At 42.6% G+C, this 19,014-nt stretch overlaps 2 protein-coding genes across 4 annotated transcripts in view; one reads left to right on the forward strand and one right to left on the reverse strand.

The window, feature by feature from the left end:
- The window catches only part of LOC127005224 (MIP18 family protein galla-2-like), a 26,717-nt gene extending 21,354 nt beyond the window's left edge, over window positions 1-5,363 (forward strand). Inside the window, exon 8 of the mRNA XM_050873952.1 lies at window positions 5,147-5,363. The gene's annotated coding sequence lies outside the window, so the exon portion shown is untranslated. The remainder of the gene's footprint in view (window positions 1-5,146) is intronic.
- LOC127005221 (F-box/LRR-repeat protein 5-like) lies at window positions 75-18,913 on the reverse strand. 3 transcript variants are annotated; one of them, XM_050873947.1, is made up of 8 exons: window positions 18,700-18,913; window positions 16,188-16,379; window positions 15,496-15,642; window positions 12,337-13,054; window positions 10,554-10,725; window positions 10,179-10,346; window positions 4,568-5,294; window positions 75-4,361 (listed from the first exon to the last, which is right to left on the reverse strand). In XM_050873947.1, exons 1-7 carry the CDS (start codon window positions 18,784-18,786, stop codon window positions 4,601-4,603), a joined length of 2,178 nt encoding a protein of 725 aa, XP_050729904.1. In that variant the 5' UTR covers window positions 18,787-18,913; the 3' UTR covers window positions 75-4,361; window positions 4,568-4,600. The 3 variants fall into 3 exon arrangements, with proteins under 3 accessions (XP_050729904.1, XP_050729903.1, XP_050729905.1); XM_050873946.1 differs by having other exon boundaries at window positions 16,188-16,385; window positions 18,700-18,898; XM_050873948.1 differs by lacking the exon at window positions 18,700-18,913 and adding an exon at window positions 18,404-18,617 and having other exon boundaries at window positions 16,188-16,385.
- Between the last annotated feature and the right edge of the window lie 101 nt (window positions 18,914-19,014).

The following is a 19,014-nucleotide window of genomic DNA, read 5'->3' on the forward strand; positions in this document are numbered from 1 at the left end:
ACTAGGAACAAATTAAACAACTGCAAATGACAGAGAAGACAGAAACCTGACTTGAAGTGTGATAAGAGAAAGGGTAATTTTCCACTTTTACTCAGGTACCATTTGATCATAATATTATATCACTCTGCTTAAAATTAGCAACTGGTGTTTACTGCCTTACCAATACTATACAGTGTGCATAAACAATGATGGGATGACCATGATTTTTTTACAATGCTTCTTGACAACTTACAGGAGGCATGATTTTCTAAATTGAAACAAATACTTCCCTCAAACACTTCTCATTGGTAATTGTGATAACTAAACCCATAGATTCCCAATCTGATGCTCCTGAGCCCCACTGCTCACCAACAGTGTGCACTGGTGCACACTGTTGGTGGTGTTGGAGTGTTTATAGTGTTTGTACTCAGGAGCACCAGCTGGATGTTTACCTTCATTATCTTGAAAAATTTCATGGACAGTTTTTTCCTACAATTTGTTGATCACATCAATACTTTAGTTATTATTATTATTATTATTATTATTATTATTATAAAAAATAACATTTGCACTTTCAGAAATGTTCAATGTTCAGTATAATAAAAAAATGGGAACAAGAGTTTCCTTTATGTTTTTGGACCACTGAGGAAGGCCCCAAGGGCAACTCATTCAGAATTATTTTTTTCTGTGCTCTTAAAAAAAAATCAGACAAGCAGTTTAGAAACCCCTGCTATAAAACCCACTGATGTAAATACAGTGCAGTAACATTTTTTTATAACCTTTCAAAATATATTTGTAAATTGGTTAAAGTTCCCCGGATCTAAGCTAATCAAGCTCATCTTTCAGATGGCTGGCAAAGCACCATCACCATACATATAAACAAAAGAAATGCAGCTATGCAGAAAGACTTAAAAGTAATGTCAGTAGGCCTTCTGGACTGTCTGAATATAAATATATACAGGTTTAGGACAATTAGCTCCCATACTAATTTTAAGGATATTACTGTAAACACAAAAGATAATGACAAACTAATTTCCTGATACAGCTGAGTGACTTGTGACTAAACACTGAAGGGGAGGCTTCTAGCACCAGTTCACTCCCCTGGATGCTCATCTGGATTTGTGTCTGGATTTGTGTTTGTGTGTGCATGTTGATACTGTACACAAGTGCCTTATCATCTTTTAAGTGTCACCATTGCTTGAATGACTTTACATATGGAAATTTACAAGTATGGAGGGTTGATTAGGTAGTCTTGTTGCACTAGATTACTCCTCTTTCAGTTGATGGCTAACTGATGAACACTACATAATCTTGTAAAAGTTGAACTTTTCAAATTATTATTATTATTATTATTATTATTATTTTTTTTTTTTATGTTCAACTTTAGGGAGTTGATTCTTTCATGGATACAGTTTTCCATAAGGGGTTAAATTCATCCCTCCATCAAACATATTATAGCCGAAAGGCAGTCAATTTTGCATGAGTACATATAGTACTTTTAATCTTACATGAACTCACTACCATAACTGAGGGAAGTAACCATGGAACAGCTAGATGCTTGTAGTGCTGACAAAGCTTTACAAAATGATGCATTCTTGAGGGTTTGTCATCATGGTGGTTCCCTCTAGGTCACAACACCAAACCCTCAACACCCAATTCCTACAGCATCTCCAAAACACTAATAAATCACTCACTACTACTGCCATATAAAGTTGGCTGTAGTAAAGAAAAGCTCTGCCACTACACTGAGTTTAAGTATTTTTCACATCTGTGTATTTACTAAAGGGTGGCAAATGTATGCTGTGATTTGATAAAAGTACTACAGCCAGTATTTGAACTGCTCAATGTCTACTGGTACCTCGCTCAGTAAACATAAGAGTAAATAAATGGTTCAAATACTGGCCGAGTTATTTCAACTTGTGTAAGCATGGCCCAAAAGTACTACAGTTTGTTACACACAAGCTTAAAGTTTCTTCATCTTCTGCAGCTTACATGCTAATATGATGTATTAGCCCTGGCCATTCCCTCTTTCAGACACTCATGCTTCATCAGTAGAAGAAAACTTAAATTGTAGAACAAAGCAAAATCTTTCTTTACTACAGCACAAAGAGTAAGTGGCTTCTGAGCACACTGCACACACCTGCCTCAACACTGCCACATCTTTGGTGTTGGGTCTGAGCTGCACTTGAGAATCAAATACAAGACAGTAGGTAGGTAGGTGATGGATGTTGATCCATCACCTACTGGACTTTCGGAATACAGATCTTGGAGTCGTAACATGGGATTTAGGAATATTAAAATATATAAGACATTATATCAACATGGATTTAAGAAGGTGTTATGAAAAGGTTTTGTCTTTTGTTCTGGTAACAGTGCAAGTTATATGTTACTTTGGTATTTTGAATTAAATAAAAAAATAACCATAGAGGATGCTGGGGTTGGAAAAGGTTCAGATGCTCCACCAAACATTTATGAATATGTTGTAAATTCATTAAAAATTTGGTATAGTCACTCCAGATCTGTTCACATAGACAATTCCTTTTATACTGAGAATAATGTGTGCCTAAGTTTTTTTTTATATGTACTCCACAATGATACTTCACAGCCTTCACTATAAACTTGTTTAAATTGTTTACTGACCCTGACAAGTGGATCAATAATATGCTGTTCCACTGCATGTTAAACAAGGCAACTAGAAGGAACACATCTCCCCTCAACCAAAGTAGTATTGTCAAAAGGTCATGTTTTATGACTCCATAATTTGAGACTGTCACCAATGATAATTATGATTTCCCAATTTATTTACATGTAATTAGTGGTTGCAGATTAAGTAACAGTATGATTAAAGGTAATATAATGGATGACTTTCTGCTGCAGGAAGAGTTATGACTGGATACTGTACTGCTGTAGTGATGTGCCATAGATTTTCTTTTTGGCTTCGGGATCATCTTGAGAGCTGAGAGTGACAAAAGAGTTGTTGTGTGGTACAAATAAAAACAAACTGAGCAGACCATGACCCTCTCTTCAAGACCTGTGGTCTAAGCCTACAGCAGTAGCAGCTTACCTGAGGTCTGCAGAAAAAAAAGTGTTGCCTTGCATCTACTTTAACATGATAACATTTCCAGGTAAACCACTTAATGTATCAGATAAATGATTAAATAGAAAAAAATAGAGGGAGGTTTGTAATTTTGCATTAATCCCTGAAGGTTGGGTGATAGGTTTTCCTGGTCTGCCTTTCCTGGGCTTGATTTGAACTTGACACGGGGAATTTATGTGTCAGCGTGCCTCCAGGGGTAATACTTGACTCATCCCCTCAGTCTTTCCTTGATGGCAGATGCAGCTGCACATGCATTTCTAGTTTCTCATGTGTAAGATTCTTTGCAAGAGGATAAGGAAAATGAGTGTGCAGGAGTAGGTGGCAACTCACCCCACCCCACCGCAGTATCTCAAGCAGCACTCTGCCTGCTGTAGGCAGAGTTACTCCACTTCATAACTTCACCACAGCAATACCACTTGGCCTAGAGACTGGCTATGAAGCAGATTGAAAGAGGATGATGAATAATTACTATACTATTAAAATTCAAGCTATAGGTTGAGGCAGAGCTGATAAATTGATAATGAAAGAAGAGCAATTTCTGAGAAAAGACAAAAACATCCCTGTCGTTGAGGGGTTAAACAGTCAGTTGAAAGTCATTATAAGATGCACAAAAACCTACTTGTTTAACCCCTTCAACACGAGGACACATATACTGCGTCCTTGCGTGCCCCGTACCATATCCGAGGACACGCATACTGCGTCCTGGCGCGCTTTAGCCAATATACGAGTTATTTTATCTTTATATTTATGCTTACATCTCAAAATTATCAATTAATTTATGCTTCTTTATGTGCACCATTTAATTCTGCATGTTTTCATATATAATACATGATGATTGTGTTGAGTTTATGGCTGAAAGCTTGTTATATTCAATAGCAATATTTGAAATTTGGCGCGCGCGGCGATCCTGGATACGACGCGGGGCGCTGTTTTCGCCCGGCCGTAGTGAAGGGGTTGATAAGACAGATTGACAACTGCCAGACCTTAGTCCATAATATCTGTTACCAAGAATAAAACATTACATAACATAAGCTCAACTAGATGGATGACTAGCAGTTTTTATATTCAGTGAAACATACAGTATCAGTAAGAGCACACAAGTAAATCAGAGCAGCTCAGACTAATTACTTTGAAGTTACTATAAGGTTTGTGAGTTGGGATTCACAAGTCATCTTCCAGAGGGCAAGAAGCAGCTGTGGCTGGTGCTGTGTTGTCCCTTCATCCGACAGCTGATAGAGTGGCATAGAAACCACTCCAGAAGGGATAAAAATCACACCCAGAAAATCTGCAAGATAATTTATCTGCCATCAAAATAGTCAACTATGCACCTATACTTTCTAATTACTCATGTGTCAATCTGCCAAAACTTTTATGTCATAATCTCCATAACATCAGAGGCAGAACATTCCTTTCCATTTCTTCAGGCTCACAAAGAAAAGAAAACACTCATATGATTGAACAATTGAAGAGCCCCAAGATCAAGGCACATACCTGGCACTGTGTGTGACTGGTCCACCCTTTACTTTACTGGCCACCTCGGCAGCATATTCTCACTGGGTTGGCAAGGTTGGCACACCCATTTGCCATGGTAGGGAAGGGACCATCCATGATGTCATCACAGTACCACAACTGCTGGGGAGGAAGCGATGGGCACACACGAGCTACAGACTCCAGTCCTCGTCCAGTAAGCTGGTAACACCCACTCACATCCAGGAATGTCAAGCCTAGGAGTGCACCAGCATCCCCACAAGCCAGCAGCCCTTTGTCTCTAATGCGCCAACACCCTGACAGATTGAGGGATGCCAGCTGGGGGGTTGGATGCTTGAAAGAGTAGGGTTGATTGGAATTCTTGCAGAAGGCATCCCCCATTATCATCTCCCAGCCTCCAGAACCTCTAGAAGGGCAGTGGATTTCCTCAATGTCCACGTGGGAGGACCGAAGGTTGTATTCCATTATTCCCTGTGCATCCTTTTTCCCCCGGTTTTTTCCTTGACAGGGCATGTTGGGCCATGCAGGACCTGAGTACCCACAGTGGCAGTATCCACCCTCATAGATCCATTCTTCTTCCAGGCAGGGTGGTGCAGGCAAGGGCATGGTGCTGTGGGAGTTGCCTTGGCCCACACACAAAGCCAAGTACTGGAGGGCCAAATCGTCGACCATCTCACATCCCTGCAAGTCTAAGTGACGCAGCTTCTTGAGGGCACCATGAAGCCACAGCCTGTGATTGGAAGCAGGCAGATCACATGAGATTGTACATACATATACCATTATAAAAAAGGAAATCATTTTAGTGGCATCTTGTTTTCCATGTAGTGCATGCTATCAAATGAAACCAATGTTCAATAAAATGTATTGTTTTGATATTAATAAAAGTCCTTGAGTAGCAAAGTTTTGGATAATTTCATCATCACACTTGCACTTGATTAACCCTTTCGCGCACCATGACGCGTGTAAATTTTTTGGGGGGCCAAAGTGCACCATGACGACATTGGCGTCAATTTGAATAAAAATACGTACAGTGAAACCTCACCATTTGCGCACATAGGGGCGGTCTGAAGGTGCGCAAATGGCGAACTTAATAACCTATGGGGAAAAATACATGTGGGCGGTCACGGCTAGCAAACGTCCTTAGAAGATCAACGGACGCCATTTTGCTGCCAGAACAGCTAGTAAACGTCCTCAGAAGATCAACGGACGCCATTTTGCTGCCAGAACAGCTAGTAAACGTCCTCAGAAGATCAACGGACGCCATTTTGCTGCCTGAACAGCTAGTAAACATCCTCAGAAGATCAACGGACGCCATTTTGCTGCCAGAACAGCTAGTAAACATCCTCAGAAGATCAACGGACGCCATTTTGCTGCCTGAACAGCTAGTAAACATCCTCAGAAGATCAACGGACGCCATTTTGCTGCCAGAACAGCTAGTAAACGTCCTCAGAAGATCAACGGACATCATTTTGCTGCCAGAACAGCTAGTAAACATCCTCAGAAGATCAACGGACGCCATTTTGCTGCCTGAACAGCTAGTAAACATCCTCAGAAGATCAACGGACGCCATTTTGCTGCCTGAACAGCTAGTAAACATCCTCAGAAGATCAACGGACATCATTTTGCTGCCTGAACAGCTAGTAAACATCCTCAGAAGATCAACGGACGCCATTTTGCTGCCAGAACAGCTAGTAAACATCCTCAGAAGATCAACGGACGCCATTTTGCTGCCTGAACAGCTAGTAAACATCCTCAGAAGATCAAGGGACGCCATTTTGCTGCCTGAACAGCTAGTAAACATCCTCAGAAGATCAACGGACGCCATTTTGCTGCCTGAACAGCTAGTAAACATCCTCAGAAGATCAACGGACGCCATTTTGCTGCCTGAACAGCTAGTAAACGTCCTCAGAAGATCAACGGACGCCATTTTGCTGCCTGAACAGCTAGTAAACATCCTCAGAAGATCAACGGACGCCATTTTGCTGCCTGAACAGCTAGTAAACATCCTCAGAAGATCAACGGACGCCATTTTGCTGCCTGAACAGCTAGTAAACATCCTTAGAAGATCAACGGACGCCATTTTGCTGCCAGAACAGCTAGTAAACATCCTCAGAAGATCAACGGACATCATTTTGCTGCCTGAACAGCTAGTAAACATCCTTAGAAGATCAACGGACGCCATTTTGCTGCCTGAACAGCTAGTAAACGTCCTCAGAAGATCAACGGACGCCATTTTGCTGCCAGAACAGCTAGTAAACGTCCTCAGAAGATCAACGGACGCCATTTTGCTGCCAGAACAGCTAGTAAACATCCTTAGAAGATCAACGGACGCCATTTTGCTGCCAGAACAGCTAGTAAACGTCCTCAGAAGATCAACGGACGCCATTTTGCTGCCAGAACAGCTAGTAAATGTCCTCAGAAGATCAGTGGACGCCATTTTGCTGCCAGAACAGCTAGTAAATGTCCTCAGAAGATCAGTGGATGCCATTTTGCTGCCAGAACAGCTAGTAAATGTCCTTAGAAGATCAGTGGATGCCATTTTGCTGCCAGAACAGCTAGTAAATGTCCTTAGAAGATCAGTGGACGCCATTTTGCTGCCAGAACAGCTAGTAAATGTCCTCAGAAGATCAGTGGATGCCATTTTGCTGCCAGAACAGCTAGTAAATGTCCTTAGAAGATCAGTGGATGCCATTTTGCTGCCAGAACAGCTAGTAAATGTCCTTAGAAGATCAGTGGACGCCATTTTGCTGCCAGAACAGCTAGTAAATGTCCTCAGAAGATCAGTGGATGCCATTTTGCTGCCAGAACAGCTAGTAAATGTCCTAGAAGATCAGTGGATGCCATTTTGCTGCCAGAACAGCTAGTAAATGTCCTTAGAAGATCAGTGGACGCCATTTTGCTGCCAGAACAGCTAGTAAATGTCCTTAGAAGATCAGTGGATGCCATTTTGCTGCCAGAACAGCTAGTAAATGTCCTTAGAAGATCAGTGGACGCCATTTTGCTGCCAGAACAGCTAGTAAATGTCCTTAGAAGATCAGTGGATGCCATTTTGCTGCCAGAACAGCTAGTAAATGTCCTCAGAAGATCAGTGGACGCCATTTTGCTGCCAGAACAGCTAGTAAATGTCCTCAGAAGATCAACGGACGCCATTTTGCTGCCAGAACAGCTAGTAAACGTCCTCAGAAGATCAGCAGACCCCATTTTCGGACAGGGGGGATAATGGAGGAAAAACTGGGGCAAACTCGTCGTCCTCGTCTTGGTCTTTTCTGTCTGAAGACGGATGTGAGGAGAGGGGGAGGAGAAATGAAAGGAAGGTTGGAGAGAGGGAGGGTTGGAGGGGAAGGAGGAAAGAGACATCATGTGAGAGACTCGTCAATGCGTGTGTCAGGGTGTCAAGGAGTGTCAACCCCGCCCGAAGGTGACGAGGCACTGCTGTGATGTGAGTGACACTTTCTCCCTCTGCCTTCCTCTTCCTCCCTCCAGCATTTGTTTATTTGCTAATGTAAGACTATGCAATGAAACCGATAGTGGATTAGGGGGTGAGAGGGGACGAAGGGAGGGGAGGGGGTAAGGGGGCTTGGAGAGAGGGTTTGGATTGAAGGGGGAGGAGAAGTCTTAATAGAGGAGGGGGTTAGAGAGGGTTAACGAGTGTAGGGAAGGAAGGGTGTCATAGTAGTAGTTAAGGGGTAAGGGAATGAAGGCCGAATATGAAAGGGGTTAAGGGCATGACCCACCGTTGCCAGATTATCGTACTCAGAGCATAGTATTTAGTGGTTTCTGACGCTTAACTATTGCCAAGAAACATCAGGATCTAACTCTTTTAATGATAACTATAAATGAGTTTCGTTATTGGAGACCAGAAGACAGTTCTGGGGTAGGAAGTCGGGAAATATAAGCGGCTGAGTACGACAATCTGGCAACGTTGGTCTGACCACGTGGCTGCCATGCACCCTGGCCCGTCTGCAGCCCTTGCCTTCCCGTCTGTGTGGCTGCCTGCTTGTACGCATAAAAACATTTTTTTTTTTTAAACCTAAAACTGTCTGAATTGACCTCATACAAGTCCGAGAATATACTGAGATTCCAGGGTAGTTCTCCAAACATATTTTCTATGACTGTCCGAATTCAATGCAGGTGTCCGAAATGACCCCAAATCGGGTTAGATTCGGACATCCTTTATTATATTTATGAAAAATTTATATCAAAGATTTTAAATATCACAGTACTATGAGTCGATACCACAGTGGACCAGCCTCACATACAATACTTAACATCACAAGTTGACCTAAAATCTAAATTAGAATTCATCAAAAAAAATAAAAAGAAAGAAAAAGTCGTCCGAATTCACCCCAGTTGACGGAACTGAATATTGAGGAAAAATAATTCTTCAATAAGTTTGTAATGTGTTGGCTTTCAGCTATTAATTTACCATCACTGTCAATTAGGGGTCCAATCCCTCTTCTGACCACCTTTTTGCTGTTTATACAACTGAAAAAGATTACAATACAGCAGTTCAGACTGCACCACCACCTATGGGCAGCTCCATACTGATGTTATAATCACCAACTATCTTCCTATTCCTCAACCTTACCACAGCCTCTCTAACTTCATAATGGTAATGTTTTGTCAATGGGTGGATCAGCATCCACCATCTGTAACCCAGCAGTTAAGAGTTACCCACTCAGAGGGTTCACCATGTATAGCTGCTAAAGGTTTTCTACCCTATGAGTTCTCTACCCATCCACATCTGACATGAGCCAACCATTTACTGTTTGGATAGCACTCAAAGGCAGGCTTGAAGCAGAGGTTCTTCAGGGCTTGATAAGCACGTCAAAGATCATTTGCCTTGATATGACCTTCATGATCCTCAGTAAGACTCCTGACATACTTCTTGCCTCTCCTAGCAAGCTTGGCATCACGAGTTCTCAATGTTTTGTCTTCCTTGAAGCAAAAGCTCTCCTTGAACTTAGGCACTCTCCAATGCATTTCTCAGCAGCTTGGAGTGTCACTTTTTTTTTTGGGGGGGGGGGAGGGGGGGGGGAGGTTGCCTGTAGCACCAGTAGGCGCTGTCTCATACTTCTACCAAGGCCACTGAACTGATATCATACTATCACTCCTTACTCATGATTACATGCCAAGTCTTTCAGTTACACAAGAAGGAACTACTACATCACAGACCCTGCTGATAAGTGATGGAGAATGACTGAGACAGACTGATGGAAATTAACAGACTAATGAGGAATGATGGAAAAAGAGAGGAATGGGGCTCTCTCCTGTTGGGGAGTCAGTTGCCTAGTATTAATATTCATATTTTTTTACTCTGATGCAAGCATCATGACTGATTTAAGTTCTTTATCAATTTTGTACTTGATATGATGGAAAGAATTTAATAGTCACCCATGATCCCCATGATGGACCCTTCTTTTTTACAACAACGGAAGAAGTTCAAGGACAAAAAATATATGAATATATTGGTACTTGCACTCAGCCCCTAAGAAAAAAATAGTGTCCTCTCGATGCATTTTATTTGACAACTACAGAGAACTGGCGGAGAGAATGATGGGGACACTGATAAATGGGAACAGCCAGACACTGAATGAAAATGCTTGTGACTCACCCTTTGAAGGCATAGGAGTCTATGGATGTATGAGCAGCAGAGAAGGAGACAAGGTTTGGGCACAGAAGGAGGGCTTGTTGCAGGAGGCGGGAGGAGATGCCCCGGCCAGCATCCACTACTAGTGTGCTGACGCCTGCTCCAACCCGAGGCAACACAAACCACACCAAGCTGCAAAACAGGGATATATATATATATATATATATATATATATATATATATATATATATATATATATATATATATATATATATATATATATATATATCATGTAGTTAAGTGCTATATGCTTATATATTGCCTTAACTTAGGTTTACTAAAGTGTGACTGACTGTGAAGAAGTGCAGAGGAGGTGACAGTGGAACAGAGTTGCCTTACCCCTCCATAACTCCACACTCCTGCACTGACTCCTGGGACTCCTCTCCTCTCTCAGACTCATCCACATCTGCATCTTCGTCCCATTTCCCAATGCTGCCACCACCCCGCTGATGCTTCTGTGCCTCATCCTCCAGGGCCCCGCAGAGCCCCACGTCACGACTCTCCCAGATGCCTGCCAGGGGAAGGGAGGTGTAGTATCTCAATTATCATTAATTCCAAATGCCATTTAGTTGTTATCATCATCATTTGACTGTTGTTATCATTGTATATACTGTATTCCCATATTTTTCACAGGGGTTAGATTCTTGACATCTCCACGAATGTCCAAAATCCTGAAAACTTATACAGTTTCTAAGCTTATCCAATATCACTATTTTTTCCATCAACATCAATATTCTTTTGCTTTTCAAGAACACTTTGCCATCTTTTCTATTAAAAGTATGCCTTTAATGTAGCTGAACTATGCCTTCTTTTCACCATTTGATATAAAATTTGGAAGGAGACAATCTATCATTAAACCTCTGGGTTCAACTAGGAAAGAGGTCACAAATGTTCTTAAGTTACACATTTCCATATTTTTTATAGTGGTTGATATGTTCTGATAACTCCAAAATTCACTGTTTTATATAGGTTTGCTGTAATATTATAGGCTCACATGTTCATGACTAGTTCATAACTAACCAATTTTTACACCATTTGGCTGTTTTTTTTCTTTTTATGTATGGCCCTATGCACCAGCTGACTATCTTGACTTGAATCCTTAGCCCAATTTTATTTACAATTATTTTCCTACTTAAATAGTACCAAAGTGGAGTATATCTTGATTGGTTTGATTGGGGCAGAAGGAACTTGGTGTCCTCTGATGCCTCAAAAACTCAAATTCTCCACCTGTCTACTTCACACAATCTTCCAAACACCCATCTGCTATTCTTTGATACACGCAGCTGTCACCTACAATAAACATCCTAGGTCTATCCTTTACTCAAATCTTAAATGAAATCTTCAAATCTCCTCTCTTACTAAATCAGCTTCCTCAAGGTTGGACATTCTGTAATGTCTCAACCATTTTTTTTCTCCCTCGCAGATGTTGTCCATATACAGGGGCCTTGTCTGCCCTTGTATGGAGTATGCATCTCATAATTGGGGGGCTCCACACACACTGCCCTTTTGAACAGAGTAGAGTCAAAGGCTCTTCCTCTCATCAACTCCCCTTCTTTTACTGACAGTCTTCTGCCTCTTAAATTTTGCTGCAATGTTGCCTCTCTCTCTATTTTCTATCAATATTTTCATGCTGACTGCTCTTCTGAACTTGCTTATTGCATGCCTCCACCCTTCTTGTAGCCCCACTGAATATGATTTCTACTATTCTACTAGAGCAGGTAGCATGGAAATATTGGTGGAAAATAAAGAGGCAACTTTGCAAGTCAATAAGGGGAAAGAAGAAGAAAACTAATAAGAAAAGTTCAGACTCAACTCAGTCCAGAAAGGCTGTTTGTGTGGAACCCTTCATACACATGAGATGCATACTCCACACAAAGGTGGACAAGGGCCTTATATATAGTAGCACCTGGCAGGAGGAAAGAACCGATGGAGACAATACAGGATGTTTAATTGTAAGGAAGCCAATTTAGCACAAGATGAAATAAAGTCGACATTTATAATGTAGTTTTATTTTTATCTTTTAGAGATTTACCTTTGAGTAACTACCAGAGTCCACACAAGAAATAAGTGACATAAATCACCTGCCCTAAAAACAAACAGAATGAACAAATTAAGGACCTACCTTGAGCCCACTGCACCGGGTAGATGGCAGGCCACAGGGCTGGGGTGAAGACGGCATTGTTCCAGGAGGAGCACACTTGAGCACACCTACACAGGTCAGGGGGAGTTAGATGTTTGAAGATCTCTACCAGGACTTCTGTGGGCAGGATAGGGGTGTGGGAGGAGAGGGGTGATAAGGGTGGTGTGGTGCACTCCGAGAGTGGGGTGTGATCATATCCTTTGTTATCAAATGAGATGCATTGTTGGTTCTGATAATCTTCATGGAGGAAGTGGCTGCTTTGGTAATTAAAGGCATAATGCATGATTGGAATGTCTTTGTCATGTGTGTATTCTGGCTGTACTTGGCAAGAGGCCTGAGTGTGGATGGAGTGATGAGTGAGTTCTGGGTAGTAAGTGATGGCTGAGGAGGACAGCTCTTGGGTGATGTCCAGATGGTCTGGTGGGAAGATGGGTTCTTCAGGAGGCAAGGGGAGAGGAGGGGGGTGGAAGTCAAGTCCACAATCTTGAGACTCATGCTCATTAAGAGGCTCTGTCAAGGTGCAGAGGTCCCAGTCCAGGTCCCTGAGGTCCTTGACAGAGCCATCTGTCTCTGGTTTTTCTGCTTCTGGGTCTTGTGCTTTCTCAACATTTCCTTGCTCCTTTACTAGCTCATGCTCCTTGAGTACTATCTCCTTCAGAACCTTGAGCTCATCATACTCAAAGTACTCCACCAACAGCGGCTGTAGGAAAGATGGGAGAGTTAATGAGAGGGTACTGCTAGCTCCAAATGAAAATAATAATAAAAAATAAATAAATAAAAATAAAAATAATACTTACTCAAAAATTAAAATACTGAAACTCTATGTTTAGTCAATTTCTGATTCCTTCATTACTATTTTTTTTCATTCCACACTGTAGTGTACAAGTAGTGATTAGCATGCCTAGATATGAATCTGAAGGCCCAGGTTCAATTCCAGCCTTGGCTATTCAGTACCCAGCTCACCCAGCTGTTTATTCCCCCTTGCTGGCTGGTAGATAATTAAGTAGCTAGGTTCAGAGGCCAATGAGATGAGCTGAGCACAGGTGAGTCGGCTGCATACGCTCTAGCTGCATGTGGCTGCAATGCTCATCTCAATACCATTGGCCCTTTGAGCCTGTGGTGGGTAAGAACCCAGTTTGAAGTCTGGGATTGCCATAGTTTACCTTCCCCAGGTTTCCCAGGTACCCATTTATCAACTAGCCCAAAAGGGAGGATAAACAGCTGGGTGAGCTGCATGCCACTACCTGGGCTGGGATTTGAATCTGTGCCCACGGAATCATAACCAGGCACTCTAACCACTACTCCACGGAGGCACTGAGGCTACACATATTTTTTTTCTATTTTACATCTATGGAAACAGCACAAGGACATAAAAAGAGAAAACAAAAGGCATCCAAGCACTGCTAGAGCAAAAAGAGTACAGAGTGCATGGTCAAAAGAGAGGTCAATTTCAGTTGGAAGTGTCTTGATACTCTCCTTTTAACCCCTTCACTCCAGCGACGCCAATGTCGGCGTCCGACGGCGTCACCGTTAGTCCTTTTCTAAATCTCTTAATCCTCTTCTATTTCCTCTTAATCCTCTTCTAAACCTCTTAAGAGGAAATGGAAGAGGATTAAGAGGAATTTAGAGGAGGATTGAGAAGTTTAGAAGAGGATTAATCCTCTTCTATTTCCTCTTGACCCTTTCCATACTGTGACGCCGACGTCTGCATCACGGATGGAAAGGGTTAAAAAGTTCAAGTTATAGGCAGGAGGAAATACAGACAGAGAAAGGCTATTCCAGAGTTTATGAGTGGAAGGGATGAAAAATTGAAGATGCTGTTTAACTCTTTACATAAGGATTCTGGAAAGTGTAGGCATGACCATGAGTAGAGTCGAGTGCAGCAGGGCAATAGAAAGGGTGGAGGCATGCAGTTAGCAACTTCAGGTGAGCAGTCAGCATGAAAATATCAGTAAAAGACAGAGAGAGGCAACATTCTGGCAGAGTTTAAGAGGTTGAGGACTATCAGTAAGAGGAGATTTGTTGAGACAAAGAGCCATTGACTTCACTCTCCAAAAGGGCTGTGTGTGTGGAAACCCCACACATGAGATGCATGTTCCATACAAGGGCAGGCAGACAAAGGTCCTTGTTATGGTGGAGATGATACAGGACACCTAACTTTGAGGAAGCAGATTTGGCAAGAGATGAGGTATGATGTTTCCGGTTAAGATTTTGAGTTCAGGATAGACCAAGAATATTTAGTGTAGAAGAAGGGGACAGCTGAGTATTATCGAAGAATTGAGGGTAGGTGTTTGGCAGTTGGTGTCAAGATGACTAGTGGAGAAATTGAGTTTTTGAGGCATTAAAGGACACCAAGTTCCTCCGACCCCAATAAAAAATGATAGCAAGGTCTCAGGTTAAGCATTCAGAAGTGTCCATCCTTGAGCTCTGTAATTCCTTCAGGGAGATGTTGAGTATTACAGAGTTCAGTCATCACCATAGGAGAGGATAGAACAGTTTGTTATGGAAAGACCACTACTGAACAACAGAGTTGGAAGCCTAATCAATTTAAAAGTAGAAGCACTGAAAATAATGGATGAAAAAATCTCAAAATGTTGCAAGGGGGATTTAGGCGGCAAAAAGTATGTGTGGGGTAGAGGGAGATTTAAGGTATAATGATGATGATTCAGCAGTTTTCACTTAATTTGAAGTGAAAAACACATTGGTTTGATCAAAAATTTCTGGCCGGTGTGCATGGTGAGCATCAGACCTGCCTGGCCTGTAGGGCTTAAGTTTCCACGTTAAGCCTTTGTGATGAACTGTCAAATGTTTTTCGTAAATCTCAGTATACAATCAGGTATGCTATAGTATTTGTTAGTTTAAGCATACAGTGAAATACATGTATTTATGGATAATCCAGTCAGTCCAAGCCTACAGCCAAGACCAAAGTTACCACCCAACATGGTAATGACTGGTTTTATCAATGTGTTCATATCTTATTTTCTAACTTACTAATTACTCTTCTGCTGCTAAAATAAGTTTTCTAATACCTTAACACCTCTTGAAAAATGTAAGAAACAGCATTGAGATGAAAACAAGTGTGGAAATATCAACATCATGTGCAAACCAGCACAATCATGGGTGATGTTGTAGCTGACTCACCTGGAACACCTGCTCCTCCTCCTCCATGTGGGGAAGGAAAGTGTTGACAAAATCCCCAAATGCCTGTTGCAGCTGCTGTCCAAAAGTGATGCGCTCACCCACACTGCCCTCCCTCACCTGTGTCCCCTGGCGCACCAGTTGCACCACCTGGCGTGAGGGAGGAGGAATAAATTGCCGAGAAAAAACTTCCTCGGATAAAAACAAGCATTTATCCACCAGAGAAAAAGTCTCATCTGAGTTGTCTCTTTGTGATTATCTAAATAATCATTAGCTTGAATGTTGAGTACACCTTATCTGACAGCAAAGATGTAGCTAAGTGCTACTACATCCACTATTACTGCTGCATCAAAGTTCTCGTTTATGTTGATAATATATTTTACTTTATGTAATTCTAAGGGGGAGATTGCCCTCACATTTGCTTTATCTTTTAGCACCTCTTTCAATTCCTTATTTTGTAGCTTGAACTCATCTATTTCAGACACAGCACTTCCATACAATTGATCAATAAGGGCATCCCCCGGAGAAGCATCGTCACACCCACTCTATGACACCAAACCCAGAGATTCCTCCAGGGGGGGGGCCGGGGGGAGAGAGAGAGAGAGAGAGAGAGAGAGAGAGAGAGAGAGAGAGAGAGAGACGTATACATACTAAAACAGAGGCAGAAGAACAAAGGTAGGGCATGAGCCACCTACATCAGACAGCTGGTTGTCGTTGTGGCATTCACAGACGGCAGTGTTGGATATCTGGCGTTGTTTGAGGCGGTTTTTCAGCTGGTCCATGATGAAAATGTTCTCAATGGATTCATGGGACTTGAACTCACACAGGGTGGTATCCAGGTCCTTTAGGAGGGACACAACCTCACGCCCATCACGAAAGTCAACACACTGCATCTGTCAGAGCATAGAGAGGTCTCTGCATGATGATGTCTTCACAAATATGAAACAAATTAAAATTATCTCAAAATGGCTTAGTTTTTCATTTAAACTTAATCTATTACAATACCCTCTCGAGTTTCGCGGTTAGTCCTAAATTCTTACCATCCCGACTTTCGCGCGTTATCACCCCAAGTTTCGCGCTGCTTTGACACGTACGGGTCACGTCTACTCTTAGAAGGCTAATGGACCTGATGGAGAGCCTCCTATTGTCCTTAAAAATTGTGCTTCCGTGCTGACACCCTGCCTGATTAAACTCTTTCGTCTCTGCCTATCAATATCTACCTTTCCTTCCTGCTGGAAGTATGCCTTTGTACAGCCTGTGCCTAAGAAGGGTGACCGTTCCAATCCCTCAAACTACCGCCCTATAGCTTTACTTTCCTGTCTATCTAAAACTTTTGAATCAATCCTTAACCAGAAGATTCAAAAGCACCTTTCCACTTCTAACCTTCTATCTGATCGCCAGTATGGGTTCCGCAAGGGGCGTTCTGCTGGCGATCTTCTTGCTCTCTTAACTGACTCTTGGTCATCCTCTCTTAGCGGTTTTGGTGAAACTTTCTCTGTTGCACTAGACATATCGAAAGCCTTCGATAGAGTCTGGCACAAGTCTTTGCTTTCTAAACTGCCCTCTTTCGGATTCTATCCCTCTCTCTGTTCCTTTATCTCCAGTTTCCTTTCCGGCCGTTCTATCTCTGCGGTGGTAGACGGACACTCTTCTTCCCCTAAACCTATCAATAGTGGTGTTCCACAGGGCTCTGTCCTATCACCCACTCTCTTCCTGTTATCCATCAATGATCTTCTTTCCATAACAAACTGTCCTGTCCACTCATACGCCGACGACTCCACTCTGCATTATTCAACTTCTTTCAATAGAAGACACTCTCAACAGGAAGAGCACGACTCCAGACTGGAGGCTGCAGAACACTTAACCATAGACCTTGCTATCATTTCCGATTGGGGCAGAAGGAACCTTGTGTCCTTCAATGCCTCAAAAACTCAATTTCTCCACCTATCAACTCAACACAATCTTCCAAACACCTATCCCTTATTCTTCGACAACACTCAGCTATCACCATCTTCAACACTAAACATCCTCGGTCTATCCTTTACTCAAAATCTCAACTGGAAACTTCACATCTCTCTCGCTAAATCAGCTTCCTCGAGGTTGGGCGTTCTGTATCATCTCCACCAGTTCTTCTCCCCCGCGCATTGCTATCCATATACAGGGGCCTTGTCCGCCCTCGTATGGAGTATGCATCTCACGTGTGGGGGGCTCCACTCACACAGCTCTTCTGGACAGTGGATTCTAAGGCTCTTCGTCTCATCAGCTCTCCTCCTCCTACTGACAGTCTCCTACCTCTTAAATTCCATCGTGATGTTGCCTCTCTTTCTATCTTCTATCGATATTTCCACACTGACTGCTCTTCTGAACTTGCTAACTGCATGCTTCCCCCCACTCCCACGGCCCCGCTGCACACAACTTTCTACTCATGCTCATCCCTATACTGTCCACACCCCTTATGCAAGAGTTAACCAGCATCTTCACTCTTTCATCCCTCACGCTGGTAAACTCTGGAACAATCTTCCTTCATCTGTATTTCCTCCTGCCTACGACTTGAACTCTTTCAAGAGAAGGGTATCAGGACACCTCTCCTCCCAAAATTGACCTCTCTTTCGACCACCTCTTCTGATTCTTTTTTAGGAGCAGCGAGTAGCGGGCTTTTTTAATTATCGTTTCCTTTTTTTATGCCTTTGAGCTGCCTCCTTTGTTGTAAAAATAAAAAATAAATAAAAACTTTAATAATACTGGAAAATGGCCACAGCCAGACAAGGGGTCAATCAAATTAATACTTAATATTTTATCATTTTCAGTGGTAAAAATCAAATCCAATATATTGTTAGATCGAAGATAAGTAGCCTGGTTGACACACTGTATAAGACTCAGAGAGCTAAAAAAAAATTAAGAAATTGCTCACCATGTAAAGAACTACCAACAGGAATGTCAGAGGACCAATCAATGGAGGGCAGGTGGAGGACCTTTACAAATACAATGCCTGAGAAGACACCTGTTGGGTACGAGGGTGGCGTCATCTCTTGGTAAATTTGGCTCAATAACTAGTGAATGACGCCTTAGTGAGTGGTGTCCTTCACGCACCAGGCGGCGGGGCCTTGAGGCAGGGCTCGGCGCGGCGGCTGCGTGCAGGAGGTGGCGGCGGTGCCCCTGCCCGCCCCCCGGCCACACATTCCCCTAGCCACCCCGGGCGTGCCTCACCTTCTGCGTGTAGATGTTGACCAGCTCCTTCATGCGGGAGTGTGGCGCCGTGAAGACGTCAATCTCGTCGGGTACCCTCGGCGCCATGTTTGTTTACAACTGACGGGCACGTCCCAAGGCCTAAACTATTTCACTTGCCTTGTCAAAAACTTTTTTCTTCACTTTCAGGGGAATCTATTCACACATTTATTTATCTAGTATTAAAGTGTCAATAATGACAGTAGTATATCTGTGCAAAGTATGATCTGATCTTGAGCCTGACGAAGCACTGCGGTGGGCGAAAGGGTGGGGTGGGGTGGGGGGGGTCCCTTCACC

The sequence above is a fragment of the Eriocheir sinensis genome, chromosome 29 (genome assembly GCF_024679095.1).
Source record: "Eriocheir sinensis breed Jianghai 21 chromosome 29, ASM2467909v1, whole genome shotgun sequence".
In the NCBI taxonomy this organism is placed as follows: domain Eukaryota; kingdom Metazoa; phylum Arthropoda; class Malacostraca; order Decapoda; family Varunidae; genus Eriocheir; species Eriocheir sinensis.

Bases quoted from the DNA above. Each gene is read 5' to 3' on its own strand.
- LOC127005221 (XM_050873946.1), bottom strand. From the start codon at position 18,786: ATGGCGCCGAGGGTACCCGACGAGATTGACGTCTTCACGGCGCCACAC. The intron at 15,643-16,187 runs GTAGGTGGCTCA...CCCTCACGCCAG, and splicing joins ACGACAACCAGCTGTCTGAT to GTGGTGCAACTGGTGCGCCA. The intron at 10,347-10,553 runs GTAAGGCAACTC...CCTGTTTTGCAG, and splicing joins GAGTGTGGAGTTATGGAGGG to CTTGGTGTGGTTTGTGTTGC.